Below are 22241 nucleotides of genomic sequence, written 5' to 3'. Positions count from 1 at the left end.
GAATCTGGGTACCTAAGATGGGAGGAATAAGAGATCTTCTAATGGAAGAAGCACACAAGACCATGTACTCGATTCATCCCGGTAGCACTAAAATGTATAGGGACCTAAAACCCTACTACTGGTGGCCGACGATGAAGCTCAATGTTGCGAAGTATGTGGCCGAGTGCGTAACATGCGCGAGGGTTAAGGCACAACATCAGAAACCGTATGGGAGTTTAGAACCTTTACCTGTACCCATGGGTAAATGGGAAGACATCACCATGGATTTTGTGACTAAACTGCCCAGAACGAAGAACGGACACGACATGATTTGGGTAGTCGTGGATCGTTTCACCAAGAGTGCACACTTCATAGCCGCCAACGAGAAGTGGTCTATGGATAAGCTCGCAAACGCTTACGTGAAGGAAATTGTAAGACTTCACGGTGTCCCTCTTACGATTGTGTCAGATCGTGATAGTCGTTTCACGTCAAGGTTTTGGAGGAGTCTACAAGAGGAGTTGGGTACAAAGTTGTGTTTGAGTACTGCTTACCATCCGCAAACTGATGGTCAGAGCGAAAGAACGATTCAGACGCTGGAAGATATGTTGAGAGCATGTACCCTCGAATTCCAAGGGAATTGGGACGAGCACTTACCTCTGGTAGAATTTTCCTACAACAATAGTTTTCACTCGAGCATCAAGATGGCACCTTATCAGGCCTTGTATGGACAGAAGTGTCGTACGCCGTCTTGTTGGCTTGAAGCCGGAGAGAAGCAGTTTATGGGCCCCGAGATAGTCCATGAGACTGCTGAGAAATTGAAGGTGATTAGGGAAAGAATGTTAGCAGCTCAGGATCGTCAGAAGAGCTATGCTGACAAGAAAAGACGACCGATAAACTTCGAAGTTGGGGATTCCGTTTTACTTAAAGTCTCACCGTGGAAGGGACTTATACGATTTGGGAAACGAGGAAAGTTGAGTCCAAGGTTTATTGGACCATTCAAAGTTCTTCAGAAGATTGGGAACCAAGCTTACAAGCTGGAATTGCCCGAAGAACTCAATGGTATTCATAACACCTTCCATGTGTGTTATTTGAGGAAATTCATGGGAGATGTTCCCGACATAATTCCAATCTCGGAATTAAGGATGGATGAGAATAAAAGGCTGATCGAAGAGCCTGAGGCAATTATTGACCGTAAGACTAAGAAGCTACGACGCAAGATGGTCAACTTGGTGCTAGTCCGATGGAAACATTCGAATGGGCCGAATCTCACTTGGGAAACAGAGGATGACATGATGAGTCGCTATCCACATCTGTTTGCTGATGCATGATTCCGGGACGGAATCATCCTAAGGGGGAGAGAATTGTAACGCCCGGGTTTTCAGGGCTAAGCATTTTTGTCAATGTAATAGTCTAGGTCAACTATTGTAACTCTTTTTGAAGTAATAAATATAAAATATTTGAGTATTATGTGAATTATGTGTGTTTATGTGTTTATTATTTAATTATAAATGTATAATTAATAAAGAATAAAAATGAGCGTCAAAATTAAAGTGTGAGATAATCCTGATATCTCTACATAAAGTTGTAGAATACGTCTCAAGGTTTCCGTACATATAAAGAATGCCGAAATCCGAGCTATAACGAAGAAGTTATGGCCCGCCGAAGTTTTACGGCAAAACCGGCACGACACCGGGAGACGTAAATAGTGAATTTACGATAGAAGACTTTTTAGCCTTATCAATCTAAACAAAAGTCGTAGAATATGTTAAACTAAGAACATCGATAAAAAGAACGCCCAAATCTGACTTCGTATGAAGAAGTTATGATTTTTCTAAGATTCGGCTTAGCAGTGCACGGCCTGAAACTCGAATTTTAGTTCGAGCGGTTTTTGGCTTACGCAACGTAAATGAGAGTTGAAGATCTCATTAATAGGAAATCAACGGTAAAAAGACAGACAAAAACAGAGTCTGTATGTAGAAGTTATTAATTTTACGCAGACGTTTAACAGTATAATCTCCTTGTACTGTTAAATTTAAGATCGATCGAGAATTGGCTGACGGTGTCAAAATGAAAGTTGTAGATCTTATTATTACCTACGCGTGGATATAAAGAACGTCAAAAACGGAGGTCGTATGTGAAAGTTACGGATTTTAGAAGTCGGAAGTGTGCTGTGCGAAAATGGGTGATGTGGCACAATCTTGGCCATTGCTTTCTCCCCAAGGCTTGCCACCAGATGGTGACATGTGGCACCAAGTTCAGCCACATTTCACCCTATAAATACCACCTCTCCCACCCTCATTTTCTTCACACCTTTCCCATTCTTTCTTCTCTTTACTCTCTCTCTCTCTCTAGAACCTCTCTCTAGCCCCGAAATCCCCCGAAAAGCCTAGGGAACCTCCCTAGCACGAGGCGGAAGCCCCGGAGTGCTCGAAGGCTCCGAGAAGAAGAGCTTTTCGGCTCGGGAACGCTGCTCCAAGCAAAGCCCGGTTTTCTATAAAACCCGCTGTAAGTGAGCTACGCTAACGCTATTTTTAATATAGCTTTTATTTAATTATAGTAGCGTTATTAGGAACTTATAATAAATACTTGGGCTATTATTATGGGTTATATAAGTATTTTTTTGACGCTTATATAATAATAATAATAATAATAATAGCTAGACTATTAATTAGTCTCGACGAATAATAAACTAAACTCTAGTGGTAATAATACTAGGTTTCGTCGAAGAAAATTCTTTTTAAGAAGCGAAGCGCTGTCTGAGTTCGGAATCACCACCTTTTCAGGTGAGTGCATATTTACTTTCAACTTACACATAGATATGAAGTATTTAATATAAATTACGTGCTATTTGTGCATATTATCTGAATACTTGCTATCTATGTTGGATGAACGTTTTATACATGTTTTCAAAGATTTAAACTGTATATGTATTTTATATCTACAAAATGTGTTGGGTAAAACATGGGTAGATGTAATAGTTGCTGTGTGACAAAATAAAATAATGAGAGGCCTCGTTATAGATGTTATTGATGATCCAGTCATCTAGCGGAGTATAGATGACGACCACGGACTATTCTAGACAGTCCAGTGGAACACTAGCAGGCTCGCAACCTGTAGGTGTTTATTTGAACTGTGTGTTTATTTGAACTGTGTGCTCACCAGATGTACTCCATCCCCCACATGGTTGCCTATTAGGACATTTATTGCTGAGGAATCCCCTTAGTAGTAGTGTCCGTCCCGATGATGATCCTTAGGCTAGGTCCCTTATGATAGGTGTTTAGGGACGTAAAGTGAGGATAACGGGAACGGGTAATCGGGTTATTGTTGATTGATGAAATTAATAAACTATTTATTGTGGGTTGAAAACCCTATGTGCTCACCAGGCTCCCAAGCCTGACCCACTCAGTTTTATGTATTACAGGTAGTGGCGCTTGAGCATATATATGATGTTTGGACGAGGGATTACGGATATAGGCCTGTAGATATGAAATAATGTAGTAAGGCTTGTATTGTACTGTTTATGCTTTTGATCTGTACGAACATGACATCCCGAGTCTTTTAATGAAATACATTTCTATGGAAATGCTTTTGATAAATCTTTATCATATTATTGTTTTGGGACAAATTCCGCAACACTTTTATTTAAAATGTTACTCTGATTTTTAAACAAAGCATAAACAAACCGGTCTTTTCTGGCCGTGATTTTGGGGATGTCACACGCACATAGCACGTAATTTATATAAAATACTTCATATCTATGTGTAAGATGAAAGTAACTATGCACTCACCTGATTAGGTGGTGACTCGGTACTCGGACAGCACTTCGTTATCTCAAAACAATTTTCCCTCGAAAAAACCTAGTATCAATATCACTATAGTTTAGCCTAACGTTAACCGCGACTAATTAATAGTCTAGCTATTATTATTATTATATAAGAGTTAGAAAACGCTCTATGTAACTCATGATAATAGCCCAAATAATTATTTTAAGGGACCTAATAACATTACTATAATTATTTAAAAGCTATATTTAAAATAGCGTAGGCGTAGCTCACTTATAACGGGTTTTAAAGAAAACCGGGCTCTGCTGGAGTAGCGTTCCCGAGCCGAAAGGCTCTTCTTCTTGGAGCCATCGAGCGCTCCAGGGCTTCCGCCTCGTGCTAGGGAGGTTCCCTAGGCTTTTCGGGGGTTTTAGGGCTTAGAGAGAAAGTATAGAGAGATGAATGAAGGGTTAAGGTGTGAGGAATGAAGGAGAGGGGCGTTTCTATTTATAGGAGGCTGGAGGGTCACTCACTTCGTGAATATTTGATATTCACGTCGTGAGCCAGGCTGGCTACAGCCAGCCAGAGCCTGGCGCTGACACGTGGCATCGCACAAAGGGTGGAAATCAACCGATTTTCAAAAATTCATAACTTTCGCATACGAGCTCCGTTTTTGACGTTCTTTATGTCCACGCGTAGGTAAAAACAAGAGCTACAACTTTTATTTAGACTCCATTGGCTAATTCTTGACCGATCTCAAATTTAACAGTAGGAGAAGATTAGATTGCTAAATAACCGCGAAGAATTCATAACTCCTTCATACGGACTCCGTTTTCGTCTATCTTTTTACCGTTAAGTTCCTATTAATGAGATAATCAACTCTCATTAAGGTTGCATAAGCCAAAAACCGCTCAAACTAAAATTCGAGTTTCGGGCTGTGCACTGCTATGCCAATTCTTAGAAAAATCATAACTTCTTCATACAAAGTCAGATTTGGGCGTTATTTTTTTGTATGTTCTCGGTTTAATGTATACTACAAATTTTGTTTAGATCACTAAGGCTAAAAAGTCCTCTATCTTAAATTCTCTATTTACGTCTCCCGGTGCCGTGCCGGTTTTGCCGAAAAACTTCAATGGGTCATAACTTCTTCGTTATAACTCGGATTTCAACGTTATTTATATGTACGGAACCCTTGAGACATATTATAAAAATTGGTTAAGATTATTTATTCTAAATAATCATTTGTCGAAAAGTCGTTTTCGACCCTTATTATCTCTAAATTGACTAGCCCGGATCTACGGGCGTTACAATTATCTCCCCCTTAGGATGATTATGTCCCGTAATCATCAATGAAACAGGGCAGTATAATGATTCCATATGTTATCTCTTCATCTTAGGTAATAATCGTAACTTCCTTGTTTCTTCGAATGAGTATCTAACTCTTAGACTCCTTGACTGTATGCGGTGCTCGATCTTGCACTTGCTCCCTATCTCACGTTAGACTCCAAATTATGACCTTCAAGTTACAATCTCGATCCTCACTGGATACGAACTTAAGATAAGTTCTTTTATTACTACAATGGAACGATGTGTCATATTCTAATGACCTATCATCGTATGATGCATCGCTTGGACTTAGGTCTTTTAGAGTCAAATTCCAGAACAGACTATACCTTCCTTCATGTTCTAACCACATCTTAAAAGGTAGCATTTCTAGCTACAAGCAACTTTTCGCGATACCTTTACTGATCGCTTTTTATTTTAATCTTCATGTTCTAACCACATCTTAAAAGGTAGCGTTTCTAAACTACATAACATACTCAGCGTGGTCGGACTCAATTTGATATGACCACTAGGGTCGGAATAACAATTATCTTCTTAGTCATTACCGAAACGATGGTAACAACATACTTGAATAAAACGAAATCAATCACTAGCTTCTTGGTAACCTTGTGACTTTCCCTGATCCAAGCGTGAGTCTTGTGCTTCCGGTAGTATATGCATCTACTACCTTTCACACCTACTCATACTCGTCCCAAGTATTGTCTCGCAGTTTTCCAAGTCACCATACAAGAAAATTACATAACAGTTTAACACATCAGATAACAAAGTGAAGGTTTTATATTATTCCTTGAAGCGATTACATAGGTGTTCAGGTTCAATCTATACTATGCCTCTAATAGGCTACACCACGTGGTACTGTCTACACGACTACTTCATAACTCGATCTTTGGATATCAAGCCTTCACTCTTGAATCCTTGTGTTGTCATCTGCTTTGTCAAGGATCATTTGAAATGCTCTTGCCTTTAGCTTTGGCGGCACATTTGGCTTTGTAGCCCTCTCTCTATTTGGGCAGTCATGCTTGAAGTGCCCTTCCTCGTTGCATCCGTAACACACCCTTTTGTTGAATGTACACTCGTTGGCATAGTGCCCATGCTTCCCATACTTGAAACAAGTCACCTCCTCACCACATTTTCCAGTGTGTTTCTTTTTGTACTTTTCGCACCATCGTTCTTTGCTTCCTCCTCCTCTAAATTTCCTTGTATTGGAATTTCTCTTCTCATCGGGCCTTGCCGATCCTTCAAATTTCCTCTTTTCGCCAACCTCAACCTTGCTGGAAGCTCTTCCCTTAATCATGTCCTCCACAGATTTGGCAGCCCAGATAACTGCTTCCAGAGTAGGTGCCTGACGCACTGGCACCACGTACTCCCATGGAAGTCATTTTGCGTACTTGTCGATTTTCGTCAGCTCATACGGAACAAGACAAAAGGCGAACTCCATCTTCTCTGTGAAGTTGTTGGTGTATTCATCAATAGACATGCTTCCTTTCTTCAAGGTAAGGAATTGGTTTTCTAGCTCGAGCAGATTTTGGGCTGAGCAGTACTTACGTTTGAACTGCACCAAAAACTCTTCCCATGTTAGTTGCAGGGGCTCAGAGTCTTCCCTAAGGTATTCCACCAACGTACAACGCCTCCTCGGAACTGACGCACTGCATAGGTGGTTTACAGCTTGCCTCTGCAACCGCACGTCATAAAGGCTAACTCCATTTCTGAGATCCAATCCATGACTCCGATTGGATCTTCCTTTCTAGTGAAAGTCGATGGCTTGCAAGTCAGAAAATCCTTGTACTTGCATCCGTTTCTCTCGACTACATCATCTTGGCCCACTGACCTATTGTAGTTTCCTTCCTCCGATTGTTCGGGAATCGGCTCCTGTTGCACAATGGGCATGGTGGCTTCATCCCTATTCTCTTGCATCATCCACCTCATTTATTCCCTTTGTTTAGCTAACATACCCCGCATTATGGCTTGTTCTCCAGCCATGGTGATTGGCTCAAGTGCAACTTCTACTACAACTGGTATTTGCTGTATCACTGGGGGTTGATCTCGGTTCCCATTTGCATTCACGTTTCCGCTACGGGTCCTTGCCATCTTGATCTATACACCGAATAAGGTGAATCTAGATCTTTGTTTAGGATTGACATTTAAATCATCCTTATCACTCTGAAACGTTTATATGCTAGTTCTAATATCGTAGTTAAACGCTTAGAATCCTAAACACATAAGGTTTCGAGATCCGGTCGACAATAGACCATAGATCCGAACAAATAACAGCATATCAGGCACAAACATTTAACACATAGGCACAATTCCTAAAATAAGCTAGTGCTCACACCTCAGAATCATCTCTTAGCACTCTAAGTTTAAGTCTAGAAATAAATCCATATTCCTAGTTCGCTTAAACTAATTCTCTGATACCAACTATGACATCCCCATTTTCACGGCCATAAAAGACCGAATTTGTTTATGCTTTATAAAAATCAGAGTGCCTTTTATTTAATAAAAATGTTGCGGAATTTGTTCCCAATAAAACATGATAAATACGTTATCAAAGCATTTCCGAAGAAATGTATTTTTATTCATTTTAAAACATTTGGGATGTCATCGTCAATACAGAAACATAAGCATAAACAGAACTTACATTCATTATCATTAGTGATTTATATCTCCTTTAATCTCTCAGTGTAATGTGACTTCATATCAACACCTATGATATAAATAAACTGAGTGGATCAGGTTGGGAAACCTGGTGAGTACATAGGGTTTTCAACCCACAATAACATAATTATTATGTTTAATCGTCAAACAGTTAACCCAATTACCCATCCCCATTATCTTCTTTACTCTTAAGGGTCTACCCTAAGAATCAACTACTCCTCGTTCATTCATTCCTAAGGATCATCCTAAGGAATCAGCACGAAATCCATCGTTGCTAGGGTTTACTCAACGGGCACTAAATCCATAGCTGCCAGGGTTTGCTCAATGGGCACCAAATCCATAGCTTCCAGGGCTATTTCATTTATCGACAATATCCACTCGCAATACATGTCAATGGGTTTTTAGAGTACACCGGTGAACACATCGTTCACAACACCTACAGGTTGCGAGTCTGCTAGTGTTCCACTAGATTGTCTAGAATAGTCTGTGGTTGTCATCCATACTCTGCTGAATGATGGGGCCATCGTTTGGGAAAAGGCTTCTCACATCGTTCACCTCTCACCCTCACATCGTGGTCTATAACACCTCTCAACGTCCAACTCATATTCCATCTATTATATCTACGCATGTTTTATCCCAACATTTTCGTAGGTATAAAATACTTATACAGTTTAAATCGTTTAAAACGTGTATAAAATCGTTTGGGAAAAGACTACTTATTTGAAAACTTTTAACGATTATAAAAATATTTTTAGAAAATATTTTAGTTAAATTGAAATTACAATTTAGTTTTTGCATCTATCACTACAATTTATCACTTTTAATTATTTAAAAATATTCTTTGGTTTTTTAAGTAGAGCTGAAATTTATATTTAAGTTGACATTGCAATGTTATATTTAAAATAACAATTTAAGTATTTTGTCAAATCTGTTAAAAATTTATAGCTTTAAACTGATAATGGTTTACACACAACAACATATTAAATCTAATAATTTCAGTATAATATGTTAAAAGTTAAAGACATAACTTTATAAGTAGGAGTAATGATATTATTTTAAAATTGAAATTTAGTATATTTATGATTACGCTTTAGGTTTGATATTTATTTAACGTTATTAACCAACTTATAATCATTATTAGGAAAACACTACAATTAATAACTTTTAACTATTTACAAAATATTCTTTGGGTTGTTTAAGTTAAATTAAAATTTATATTTAAGTTGACTTTGTAATGTTATATTCAAATTAATAATTTATGTATTTTATACAAATTGTTCCAAAATTATATCTTTAAAATGATAATGGTTTACATATCCAACAATATATTAAAACTAATAAATTAAGTATAATATGTTAAATTTGAAAAACATCACTTAATAAGTAGAAGTAAAGATATTATTTTAATATTTAAATTTATCTTATATATGATTACACTTTAGGTTTGATATTTAGTTAACCTTATTAACCAACTTATAATTATTATTAGAAAGAAATTGAAAAGTCATGGAAGTTTCAAATGAATATAGTGAAAGAAAAAATACATGAGAGTTTTAAATAAATATGGTGAAAAGAAAAATGTTTCCTTTATAATATAGTATGATATGATATGATGATACGATGATATGATATGATATGATATATATATATATATATATATATATATATATATATATATATATATATATATATATATATATATATATATATATATAAGGTCTGGTTCCAGTGATGACTCTTTTTTCGGTGATGACACCCTAAAAATTAAAAAAAAAAAATACAAATTACAAAATCGAGCATATTACTATATTGAAGAGAAAAGAAAATTGAAAAATATTTTTTGGATAATTAAAATTGAATCATGGATCATAAAAAGTGAATTGTAGATCATAAAAATGATTCACACTTCAATTTTAATGATCCAAAATTTTTTTCCAATTTTTTTTTCTGTTTAATATAGTACTATCCTTGATTTTATGATTTGTATTTTTTTTTAAAATTTCAATTTTTTAAAAGTTGTCCTCACGAGTACTCATCGAAAAAAGAGTCATCACATGATCCATATTTTCTCTCTCTCTCTCTCTCTCTCTCTCTCTCTCTCTCTTTTCTCTATCTCTCTCTCTCTCTCTACATATATATATATATATATATATATATATATATATATATATATATACTTGTTTATTGTATACTTGTGTCATAACAATTAGAACATTGATTCATCTAAAGTTGAGAAGATGAAAAGTTGAAAGAGAGATAATAGAATATTTCTAATCTCTATATTGATTAACAAACTTCAAACATACAAAAGATTATAAACAAGAAGGAAAACTAACAAGCCTCTATAACCAAGGTTGCAAAAAACGTTCGATGTTAGCTAGTCGGTGGACTGGGGTCAAGGGATTAATTGGCTAGGCAGAGATTAATCAGGTACCATAAATTGATAATTTGTTGAATGTTAAAAAAATAAATATGACTAATATCATATCAAAGTTCATAAATACCACTAATAAGATAACAAACTAGGTTAATATGATTAATACAACACTAATCATGCCTCAAATAGTTTCCATTTAGATAAAACTTCTTCAAAATGTTAAAATTTCATCGTTTTATAATGTTTCACTCATTATGTATGCATGGATTAATCGGTAGGCGCCATCTAATCGGTTAGGGATTAATTGGGACCTAGTCGGGATTTTTACAACAGTGTCTATAACTAATACATAACTAACCAACAACTCTCTAACAACTTCTAACTAATTATTGTTGACGTGTGCGGAGTCCACAGATACATGACGTGACGTTATAAATATCAACATCCCCTCTCAAGTTGGAGAGCATGAAACTCCCAACTTGGAAAGCAAAAACTGATGATTTTCGGTAGGAAGATTTTTAGTAAATATATCATCCATGACTAGGTTCTGGTCTTGTTATAATGTTACTCGGTTCGATTGTGAGTTAGTTCGGTTATTCGGCTCAAGGTCTTTACCTGGAATTTGGTCTTGTTGGGGTGGTACACCACCATCATGTAACCCATATTCAATGGTTTTTTGTTTCAAATAAGCAAGGTTACCGATATAACCTATAATATACAATCATAGTGATAGTTTTTTAAAAGATGAAAAGTTGAAGTACTGAATTGTGTAAAAAATTGTTTAGTAACTAAATATGTAGACGGATATAATACATTACCCTCACAAGTCATGATTTTAAAGTTTATTATTATATTGTATATATTTAAACTCCATGATATAAATTTATAAAAAGTAAATTAAACCATTACTTGAGACAATATTACCAAAATTTTCAATTATGATGTCTAATTTTATGATAACCATGTTCACTTATTGGCTGTTATGGACCACCAAGTATTATATCCATTACCATGTTAACTCTGTTATTATTTAAAATCATTTGGTTATAGATGTTGGTATAATTTGAGGGATTCCAAACGATGTTTACCATACATGCATGATAGTTGCATCATCACTAGGTTGTATTGTCAATTACCCTTTATAAAGGTTATTCAACACATTGGATTTTTCTGATAACCAAACAATCTATACCATTAAATTTTGTTATAGTCGTATAAAACCAAAGACAAGTTCATCTTTCACGTCAATTTACATCTCACAACGACTTGACTCGAGTCTTGAGTTGACTCCACATATGGTCTATGCATAAAATTTCAAAAAAGCAATTGTAACTTTCTTGAATATTCAAATTTTGCCTCGAATGTTGTGGACAATATATATATATATATATATATATATATATATATATATATATATATATATATATATATATATATATATATATATATATATATATATATATATTTAGAGTGAAGCAAGGGGTAATAGAAAAGTTTTATACAAGTTAGAAAGTTGCAATCGAAGTAGTTGCGATTGACTCCTTCCACCACCTTTCAATCTTCCATCTCCCGTTTCCTTTACGCCATTAAACAACACCTGCAAAACTATTTTCTCTCCTTTTAAGTCTACTCTTGACTTCCCTTAACTTAATTTCCACAATAACCAATTCTACCATACACATAAATACCCTTCTCCTCTTCTTCTACATATCTTTTCACTTCTACATCGGATTCATTTCTAGTTTCTGAATCTCTTTGCTGGAATCGGAATCAGATGAAGATGGGGGCGGCGAAGGTAGGTTTGGAATTGATGATTATGATGATGATGATTATAGGGGTGATTATGAAAGAAACGGAAGGGAGATTTGTGGTTGAGAAGAGTAGTATAAGTGTTCTGTCGCCGATTGATCTCCGATCAAAGCATGATGCAGCGATTGGTAATTTTGGGGTGCCGGATTACGGTGGTTCTATGGTGGGTACGGTGGTTTATCCTCAGAAATCCGACTCTGTTTTTGGTTGTTCAAAGTTTGAAGGCGATAATCCTTTCAAATCGAAGTCTGCTTCAAGGCCCACTATTCTTCTGCTTGATCGTGGAGGTAAATCGATGTTTGAATTTTGCTTTAAGTTTTCTCATTCGTAGGATTGCATATTCCATATGAAAATTTAGTTTTATTTTTGTTAAATGAATATTTTTAATATTTTATTGTTTTATAATATTATATTAAGGTCAAACAAAATATTTAATTTGTTTTCTTAGATAGAATTATCACCACAAAGATAGTCAAAATAAACATGTTGGATAGGTTAGGTAATATGTTATATAGGTAAGGCGGGTTAGGTTAACAAATTGAATTTAATTTTCATAAATAAACAAAATACGTGTCATTAGAAAAAAAAATATTCATATGATGATTATTTTTTTTAATTCGTTAAGTAATATAGAAAGCTATAAATATTCAATTTATGGATATGCTTAGATGATCTATGCAATTTGACTCAGTTTTTAGTATACTTCTAGCAAATATATATATATATATATATATATATATATATATATATATATATATATATATATATATATAGGTTCATATTCATTTGAGACAATTCTAATTTTGTGAGACCGTGAGACTAAATCTAAAAATTTTGTGAGACCGTGAGACCAAATCTAAAAATAATTTTAAAATGCAAAATAAATGGAAAAATCCAAAAACTCTTTTTTTAAATATTATTTTCGGAACTTGAATTAACTAAAAAAGAATCCCGTTTTTTTTTTTAAAAATACGTGAAATATTCTAACCCTATATATATATATATATATATATATATATATATATATATATATATATATATATATATATATATATCTCTTAGCGAAAACTGTATATGACCCGAATATGTAAAGTGGTCCGATTTTCGGTTACTGGAATTTTTATTTTTCAGTTTTGTAGTTCTAGGTGGCTCTGGAATTAATCACATTGTAATACAAAAGAACTTAAATATAAAGTGAACTGAACCGAACTATATAGAAACCGGATATGCAAATTGGTTTTATTCTCGGTTCCTTGAATGTCCATTTTTGGTTTCGTTTTTGTCAACCGATCACATCCTTATTTTAGACTATAGCTAATAAAAATAATGTTTGATACAAATAACTAGTAAGGTAGTTGCAAAGTAAAAAAATAGCATAAAAAGATATGTAATAGATAATTTAAACTTTAACAAATATATAATATATTATGTTATATTAAAGTAAATAACAAATAATAATATTTATTATTAAATAAAATTTATGTATCATATATCATATTCGCAATAAGTGTGTGCTTTTTAGATTCAGTTTCTCCTTTTAATAAATTGTGATATCGACACTTATTTTTTGTCTTTTTAGTTGCATTATGGTTTTTTATTTTGTTTTGTATTACAAAATATGGCTTTAAAAATTAAGTTGATAATTATGCAACGGATCCTATTCAATTAACAATGTAATAACTCTACGGTATAAAATCGTGATTTATGACAGAAACCATCAAATCAAAAAGATTATAAAAGCACATTCTACAACATACCACTATTTGAATCAAAGGTTTATTTTATGTTATATCACACAAAATAAAAACTTCATTTGTAATTAATAAATTTAAAATATAAAGATAAAAAAAGTTATGAAAAAAAAGTAAAATAAATTAATAATTTTTTTTATTAAAATAGAAAGTGAGGTTGTTTTTTCTAACATGTGCCCTAAGAGCACATATAAGAAGTATTAATTATGAAAAATATTACCATAATTAAATTCAAAATACATTTATTATGGAAATTATTAATTTATTTTACATTTAATTATGGTAATATTCCTTATAACTAATGTATTTTACATTTAATTATGATAATATTTTTCATTAATTAATACTTCTTATATGTGCCCTAGAAAATCCCTTTATCTTTTATTGCTAAATTCTTATCAATTTTATCAACAATCATTCTAATGTTTTATAAAAACAATTTTAATGATTGTCTTGTAAACTTTAACTTTTAGTAAGACTATGAATATTTAATATTTATTTAAATTTATCAGCAATATTTATTTAAATTTACCAGCAATAAAGAAAAGGGAATCCCTATGCTTTCATTTTATGGCCATTTTGATCCTAAAATGATTTGGTTAATTATTCTTTAAGTTTTGGTTGAGAGGGCATTTTGTAAAAAAAAATGACCTAAGTTGTAACCTTTTGCCAACCACAAAATCAATTTTATAAGAAAATACAGTTATAAGGATTATCCACGAAAAACAAGATTGTACTAAAAGTGTAATTTCTACTAAATTATAATAAATTATAAAAGTATTCTAATTTAAACTATTTTTAATTTACTAAAGAGCTGAGCAGTAAACTGTGAATTTGGTTGGTCCAAAATTTTCAACTTTACGATCTATGTTAAATTTAAATTTTGATGTTTTATACTGGTCAAAAAAAAAAAAATACATGAAACGATAAATCACCCTTCAATATTATTTTTAATTATTTTTTCGTTTTACTTTTATTATTATTATTGTTATGAAAAGAATTAGGCACGACAATCCCCCACCCCTCCCTCTCTCTCTCTCTCTCTCTCTCTCTCTCTCTCTCTCTCTCTCTCTCTCTCTCTCTCTCTCTCTCTCTCTCTCTCATAAAACACCACCCAATTCATCTTCTCTAACATGTCTCTACCCCCCACCTTAAACTGTCGCTCGCTGACATGCCACCTCCATCTTCTCCTCTCTCTTGAAATCTCGGGGAAGATTGTTAGGTTCAGAGAGAAGTTCAGGGTTTTCGATTTGCAACAAAAAAAGCTTTAAATCTGGATCAGATGGATCCTTTTAAACCCCAATCGCAACAAAATCGCCAATGGAGACACCGCCTTCCACCACCACCAATCTCTTTCCAGACGCTAGACCAAAACAAAGCAAAAAGTTGATGTGCCATCTCCTCTAATAGATTCAGATATGATAAGATTGAATTTCTTATTCATAAAATCTATTAGATTTATTTCAAAGTCAATTTCTAATCAAAAGAAAAGGAAAGAACAAGTGGATTCTAATACACTCAAGATCTTCTTCCATTGTTTTATCTATGAAGTTGTAATTTTCAATGACTTCGTTGATGTTAATGCTATGGAACATTATAGTTTTATCGTTGCCATATGTTTAATTGGCAAATTTCTATAAACAATTCACCAAATTACATAAACAATATCTCTCTTTAAAATACAGTATTTAGATATGTACGGAAAAAAAATCCCAAAGTAAGATAAGTTAAAATGTAAGTTCTTTTTTTTTTTTTTGGGAAAATTGCAAAAATAACAAGGTACTTACATATATTTTTTGTTACATATGATAGCATCGTATCAACCTCCTTACATTTCCTTACCCAACAAAACAATATACAACTTGATACTTGTAAAATGTTCACAAAGTGCATGTTATCACCCATAAAAGGAAAATAAAACGATAATATGTTGACGTAAGTACATTGTTATGTGTAACAATTTATAAGTACATTGCTATAATTAGTTTAAATATTACTTTTATCGTAAAAAAAATGTAATTATATTGTTATTATTGGTAAAAAAATACAAGTACAATGTTATTATGGGTACATAATCAATGTCCATTGCCTATATCGATAAAAAAAAGTGTAAAGTACTTTAACATTGTTATTTCCTACAATTTTCCGTTGTTTATTTAATCTTATAACTTCAACCGCAGATTGCTATTTCGCCTTGAAGGCATGGAATGCACAACAAGCCGGTGCATCTGCAGTACTAGTAGCTGACAACACAGACGAACCCCTCATAACCATGGACTCACCGGAAGCAAGCTCAACCGCTGATGACTTCATAGACAAACTCACAATCCCATCCGCCTTAATACAAAGATCCTTTGGTCAATCCTTAAAAGACGCCTTACAAAAATCCAACCAAGAAGTCCTATTAAAGCTAGACTGGTCAGAGTCCCTACCCCACCCTGACCATAGGGTGGAGTACGAACTATGGACCAATAGCAATGATGAGTGTGGGGCCCGTTGTGACCAACAAATGAATTTTATAAAAAATTTTAAAGGGCACGCGCAAATATTGGAAAGAGAAGGGTACACGATGTTTACGCCACATTATATAACATGGTTTTGTCCTAAACCATTTGTTTTGAGTGATCAGTGTAAGTCGCAATGTATTAATCACGGTCGTTATTGTGCACCGGATCCCGAGATGGACTTTGGTGAAGGGTATAATGGGAAAGATGTGGTGTTTGAGAATTTGAGACAACTTTGTGTTCATAGAGTTGCTAATGAGACTAATAGGTCTTGGGTTTGGTGGGATTATGTGACTGATTTTCATATTAGGTGTTCTATGAAGAAAAAGAAGTATAGTAAAGAATGTGCTGAAGAAGTCATCAAATCACTTGGTAAGTTATAGTTTTTATTTTTTTCGCTGTGTTATGGTAATAACTTGGTTAAAGTTACAAATTTTGTCCTTTGAAGATTCTCTAATGGTTTTGTCCCTAAGGTTTTATCTTGTTAAACTTTTTGTCCCTCAAGTTGGCGTCCAAGTGAGGGACGAAAATTTTCTAAAACAAAACATTATGGCCAAAAACGTTGAAATTATTTCAAATAAATGTAATCCGTTAGTTTGATCAGATCGTAATGATGAAAGCTATAATACACCGTTATCTATATTTACGGGTCTCATTTCATTCGAGATGTGCCCCATAAACAGGATTGATAAAAAAATTTATGTTTACAAAATTTTATAATGACTTCATAGGATTGTCTACTGAAAAGATACAAAAATGCATGGGTGATCCCGAAGCAGATGTTGAGAATGAAGTGCTAAACATTGAGCAAGAGTCGCAGGTTCTTTTTATTCAATTCAATAAAAAGTTAACTAGAACTTAAGGAGACAAGCTTCATTTTCTTGACTTTCTCATGTAGTCATGTAAATCGCTCTCTATGTATTATGCCTAAAATAAACTTGCATATACAATTTACCAAATTATGTCATGTCCTATTAAAAAGGAAACAATACTCGATTCTTAGTTTGTTTTTGTTTATATCCAGCTTGGACGTGGTTCGCGTGGAGATGTAACAATCTTGCCAACTTTGGTCATTAATAACGTCCAATATAGAGGTATTTATTTTCAGTTTTCACCATTTTTCGGGATTGTGGGCTATGTTTAATGTTTTGATTTTATTTTCATAAGGGAAATTGGATAGAACCGGTGTACTTCGAGCAATATGTTCGGGATTTAAGGAGACCACCGATCCTCCTATATGTTTAAGCGGAGGTATAATTTTCATTAGTACAGACAGTTCATTCAGTCCAAAAAAAGAAACAATATTTTTTCATATAATACTTACCCCAAGCATACATCATTCATCCAAACAACACTTATAGACCATATATCTTGTAGATCTTGAGACAAATGAGTGTCTTGAGAGGAATGGCGGTTGTTGGATTGACTCACAAAATGGCATAAGCGCTTGCAAGGTAAATATTACCGAAACGCCCACATATCCCCCAAAACGTTTTTTATTTCAAAAACTTTATGATATTTTGTGGTTTTAGGACACTTTTAGAGGAAGAGTATGCGAATGCCCTACGGTGAATGGCGTGCAATATCGAGGAGATGGATATACTTCTTGTGAAGGTATATATATATATATATATATATATATATATATATATATATATATATATATATATATATATATATATATATATATATATATATATATATGTGGCTTACAACTTGTTTTGTAAATTTGAATGATTTGATTAACAGCCTTTGGAGCGGGGAGATGTACGGTTAACAATGGAGGATGTTGGTCGGATTTAAGGAATGGAAAGAAGTTTTCAGCTTGCTCCGTAGGGTTTCATTTCTTTGACATGACATATAGTTTTGTACTGTGTTTGATATGTACTAGACTGAAACACAAACTGAAGTCAATGTTTGCTTTGTAGGAGTCTAACATAACCGGTTGTAGTTGTCCACAAGGTTTTCGTGGAGATGGTCATACTTGTGAAGGTGAAATCTTTTGCTTACACCACCACATTTCGGTTCTTTTTGAAAACTTTGTCATAAATTTGTTGCAAATGTGCAGATATCAATGAATGCAAGGAAGGTATAGCTTGTCAATGTGATGGGTGTACGTGTAAGGACACATATGGTGGATACGAGTGTAAATGCAAGGGGGACAAACTGTATATCGCTGATCAAGACACGTGTATTGGTAAGAATTTAATACGGGGCCCACAAAATGAAAACAATGCTCTATGAAAATATGCAAACTCGTGGAATAAATTTTTAATTTGGATAATGCAGAACGGAAGGCTTCAAAGTTCGCTTGGTTCATTAGCTTGTTGGTACTAGGAGTGGTGGCGAGTGCGGGTTTAGCTGGTTACATTTTCTACAGATACAGACTAAGGGTATGTATACAGGACATGACATAACAGACTAAGAAGGATATGTATGCAATACATGACATAACATAACATAATAGAACAAACAAAACAAAACAAGTCGCACATGACTTAGAACTAGGACTCACATTGATGTCAACGTGACAAAACTTTATCCCACCCAAAAAAGTAAGACAAGCCTCATCATTGGAAATAGCGTTGTCATGTTCAGTCCAGTCTAGTCCTAGTCCTGGAACCGTGTTCTACAGTATTATAGATTTAAAAGGACTAATTATATCGATGATTCCATGAATGTTTAATGGAACAGGCATACATGGATTCAGAGATCATGGCGATTATGTCTCAGTACATGCCACTAGACAATCAACATCCAAATCAAGTGGTTATACATGAAAACGAACCTCTGCATCAAACATCCACCGTATAATCCATAAGGTAGATCGATTATCTGATTTCTAAAATCGTGTTTTCCTTGTTTTCTTCTTACAAAAGCTTAACTTGTGATGAATGATAGAAGAAATACGGCATCCATGGGAGAATTTTCAGAGCACAAACGAAGACATGAAATATACGATATACAGATAGTTAGTGAGATGTAAATGTGTTATTAAGAAGTCATACCAAATTTTAAAATGGAAACACCTGAAAATCCTATACATAATAATTACGATATTAAAACTCCATACTTTAGTCGATGATTTGAGAAAATTTCATTCACGAAAGAGTTCATGGAATTAAATTGTTTATAACAAAATACGACTGTTGTAAAAGAAAAGGAAATACCGATAAGATCATGAAAGAACCAATATGACATCGACAAATCTTGAAAATTTTATTATTGAACAATTTACATTTCAGGCTCGGATAATGAGATTTATAATTTTGGGCCAAACCATTTTTTTTTTGCCCTTCAAATAAGTATATGGGCTTTCTTGTAAAGATTTTGATCCATATTCCAAAAAGGTAAAAAAATTAAGTATATTTTATAGAGTATAAAAATTAACTATCTAAAACACAAAAATAGTCATATTATTCGTCTGTTTGGAATAGGACCAAAAAATTTTGTTATCAAACTGGTAACTAGATTTTGATGGATTTTGAAAACTAGAATTAAAAAAGAAGAAAAGAAAATCTTCTTTTGGAAGTTCAAGTTTAAAGATTTTACCCTATAACAAAAAGTTTATAATCCAAAAGTTATTTCATTTACCTATAAGTTCTGGGTGTTATATTTTATATAATTTCATATATCAAAAGCTTACCCTTATTTTTGTGGTATACTTGTACAAAAATAAAAACCACATAACTACCACCTATTTTCATCAGCCTATCAGTGGTAACAAAGTGGCAACAAGAAAAGTAATTTACTCCTATTAATAAATGTATTTAAGCATTTTTGGCCATAAAAAAGTCACCATCTTGCAACCAAATTTCTCACGAACCAAAATATTGGTGTTTATGATTATGAAGTTTTTCAATAGTTAGAAATAGAGGATTTTTCTTTCTTTATCAATATCGTTTCAAAGACACCCTACAAGGCAAAGAAAATGACACTAAATAATTTGTACATGAAGTGTATGAGTGATAACTTGCATGCGTAAGTAATACAATGAAGTGTCAATGACAATGAGTTGAGTTGCCCCCATTGGCCCATTCAGTTATTTCATAAGAATGCCAAAATTGACTTTCATAATATGGTCCAAATGAGTGTTTAAGCCTCTATAACTTATAGTTTAAGGTTAAATTATGGTTGTTAAATGCTATTCAATACTTACGATGTAACTTAAGGACATGTACATAATGCATCTTTAGATTTTAATAGCTTGGAATGCTTAATAATAGCATTACAGCATCCCGAAACTATTTTCGAAAACGCAAAGGTTGCATTTGCATATAACTCCTTACCAGTTACTTTTTACTGCTAATATTTTTGTGCAATAATAAATAAAACTATCGTACAAAATAAACACGTTCTTTTTTTTGTTAATAGTTTACAAGTTTATGAAGAAAAATGTTAATGTTGATGGTTTTTGTGGACTCATTCTTCTTTTGTCCTATATATCATTAACAATATCCACTTTACCCATATATATATATATATATATATATATATATATATATATATATATATATATATATATATATATATATATATATATATATATATAAGGGTTTAATTGAGAAAAAAAAGTTAAGAATAAAAGAATTAATCTCAGTCACACATTTATTTTGTCGTAAAAAACTTAAGTGTACGGGTGGAAATGACAAGGTATACAGGAGTGTGTTCAAACCAAACATGTTTACTTAAGTTATGCTAATCATTCTTTTAATATATACAAAAACATAGTTTTTTTAAGAAATTATTTTTATCGAAAATTTATTTTAAATATATTAAAATTCATAATTTTTTATTCTTTATAAATAGACATCATATTGATATAGCTTTAAGATAAAATAACAATTTTTTTATAGATTCAGCTCTCGTTATTCATAAGTGATAAACATATATTAGATTTTTATTATAGTACATTCGTTATTCACTTATGAATAAAACGTATGATTATTTTTTTTTAATAGTTTAACTATTATTATTATTATTATTATTATTATTATTATTATATGAATATAACGAGTAATAAAGTTTTCTTATATAAAATTTATTTTTTACATCATCATTCGTCTTATGTTATATTCATATATGAATATAACATATATCAGATTTTTATTACAATTTATTTGTTGTTCATATATGAATAAATAATATGTTAATAAAAAACAAATGTTTTGAAAAATTCAAACTACTTATTCATATATGAATAACAAATTATTTGTAACAAAATTCTAATAAACATATTATTTATATATGAATATAAATTGTGAGGAGAGCTTATCCATATTTTTTTCATATGTAATATAACATCTAACGAGAGTTGGTGTAAACTATAAAAAAAACTAAACATATTTTTTTACTTATAAGAGAAATAACGAATGTATTATACTAATAAAAATCTAATGCACTTTATTCACTTATAAATAACGAGAGCTGAAATTATAATTTTTTTTTATTTTATCTTAAAATATATCAAGATGGATATCTATTTATAGAGAATAAAAATTTATAATTTTTTATTTATTTAAAATCGTTTTTCGAAAAAAATAGCTCCTTATAAATTAAAAAAAACAAAAAAAATGTTTTTTTTATCACTTATGAATATATCAGATTTTTAGTCAATTAACATAAATATATCAGATTTTGATTACATGAGTATTTTCCTTAAACTATCCATCTAATTTCATTGTATGAGTAGTTTAGTCAATTAACATAAATTTAAAAAAGTTAAATTGCAGATTTTAAGGAATAATAATTCTCTAAATTTTAAAAATCTGATTGTTTGGATAATAAATATATTAATTCGGACATTCTAAAAGAATGTGTTTATGATTATCTTGAAAAAAAAAACAATAAATTCTGACAAAATACTATAAACATATATTATCAAGATTAATAATTTCTAATGAATACAAATTTTATATGAAAATAATTTTTATATCTTAAAATCAGTAATTACATTCATTCTTAACAAATACGATTATGAAAATGTATAAATGACATTTATTCTGAAAGAATACAAGTAATAATAGTTACCAATTACATTTATTCTTAAAGAACAAAAATG

The 22241-nt window shown here is 32.5% G+C and overlaps 1 protein-coding gene across 2 annotated transcripts; it reads left to right on the top strand.

Moving 5' to 3' along the window:
• The first annotated feature begins 11599 nt into the window (after window positions 1-11599).
• On the top strand, window positions 11600-19248 carry LOC145086906 (vacuolar-sorting receptor 6-like). 2 transcript variants are annotated; one of them, XM_079024759.1, is made up of 13 exons: window positions 11600-12212; window positions 15857-16552; window positions 16912-17000; window positions 17205-17274; window positions 17348-17431; window positions 17558-17634; window positions 17713-17794; window positions 17930-18012; window positions 18109-18172; window positions 18249-18377; window positions 18470-18573; window positions 18875-19002; window positions 19085-19248. In XM_079024759.1, the coding sequence occupies exons 1-12, from the start codon at window positions 11891-11893 to the stop codon at window positions 18992-18994; spliced, it is 1920 nt and encodes a 639-aa protein (XP_078880885.1). In that variant the 5' UTR covers window positions 11600-11890; the 3' UTR covers window positions 18995-19002; window positions 19085-19248. The 2 variants fall into 2 exon arrangements, with proteins under 2 accessions (XP_078880885.1, XP_078880884.1); XM_079024758.1 differs by having other exon boundaries at window positions 19082-19248.
• Window positions 19249-22241: the final 2993 nt, after the last annotated feature.

The sequence above is a fragment of the Lactuca serriola genome, chromosome 2, assembly GCF_051521515.1.
Source record: "Lactuca serriola cultivar US96UC23 chromosome 2, Lser_US96UC23_V15, whole genome shotgun sequence".
In the NCBI taxonomy this organism is placed as follows: Eukaryota; Viridiplantae; Streptophyta; class Magnoliopsida; order Asterales; family Asteraceae; genus Lactuca; species Lactuca serriola.
The sequence above is the reverse complement of the archived record's forward strand: the minus strand, read 5'-3'. Positions and strand labels throughout refer to the sequence as shown.

Excerpts from the sequence above, each read along its gene's own strand:
- LOC145086906 (XM_079024759.1), top strand. The coding sequence starts at position 11,891 with ATGAAGATGGGGGCGGCGAAGGTAGGTTTGGAATTGATGATTATGATG. Across the intron at positions 17,275-17,347 it reads TAATAACGTCCAATATAGAG|GGAAATTGGATAGAACCGGT; the intron begins GTATTTATTTTC and ends TATTTTCATAAG. Across the intron at positions 18,013-18,108 it reads AGAAGTTTTCAGCTTGCTCC|GAGTCTAACATAACCGGTTG; the intron begins GTAGGGTTTCAT and ends TTTGCTTTGTAG.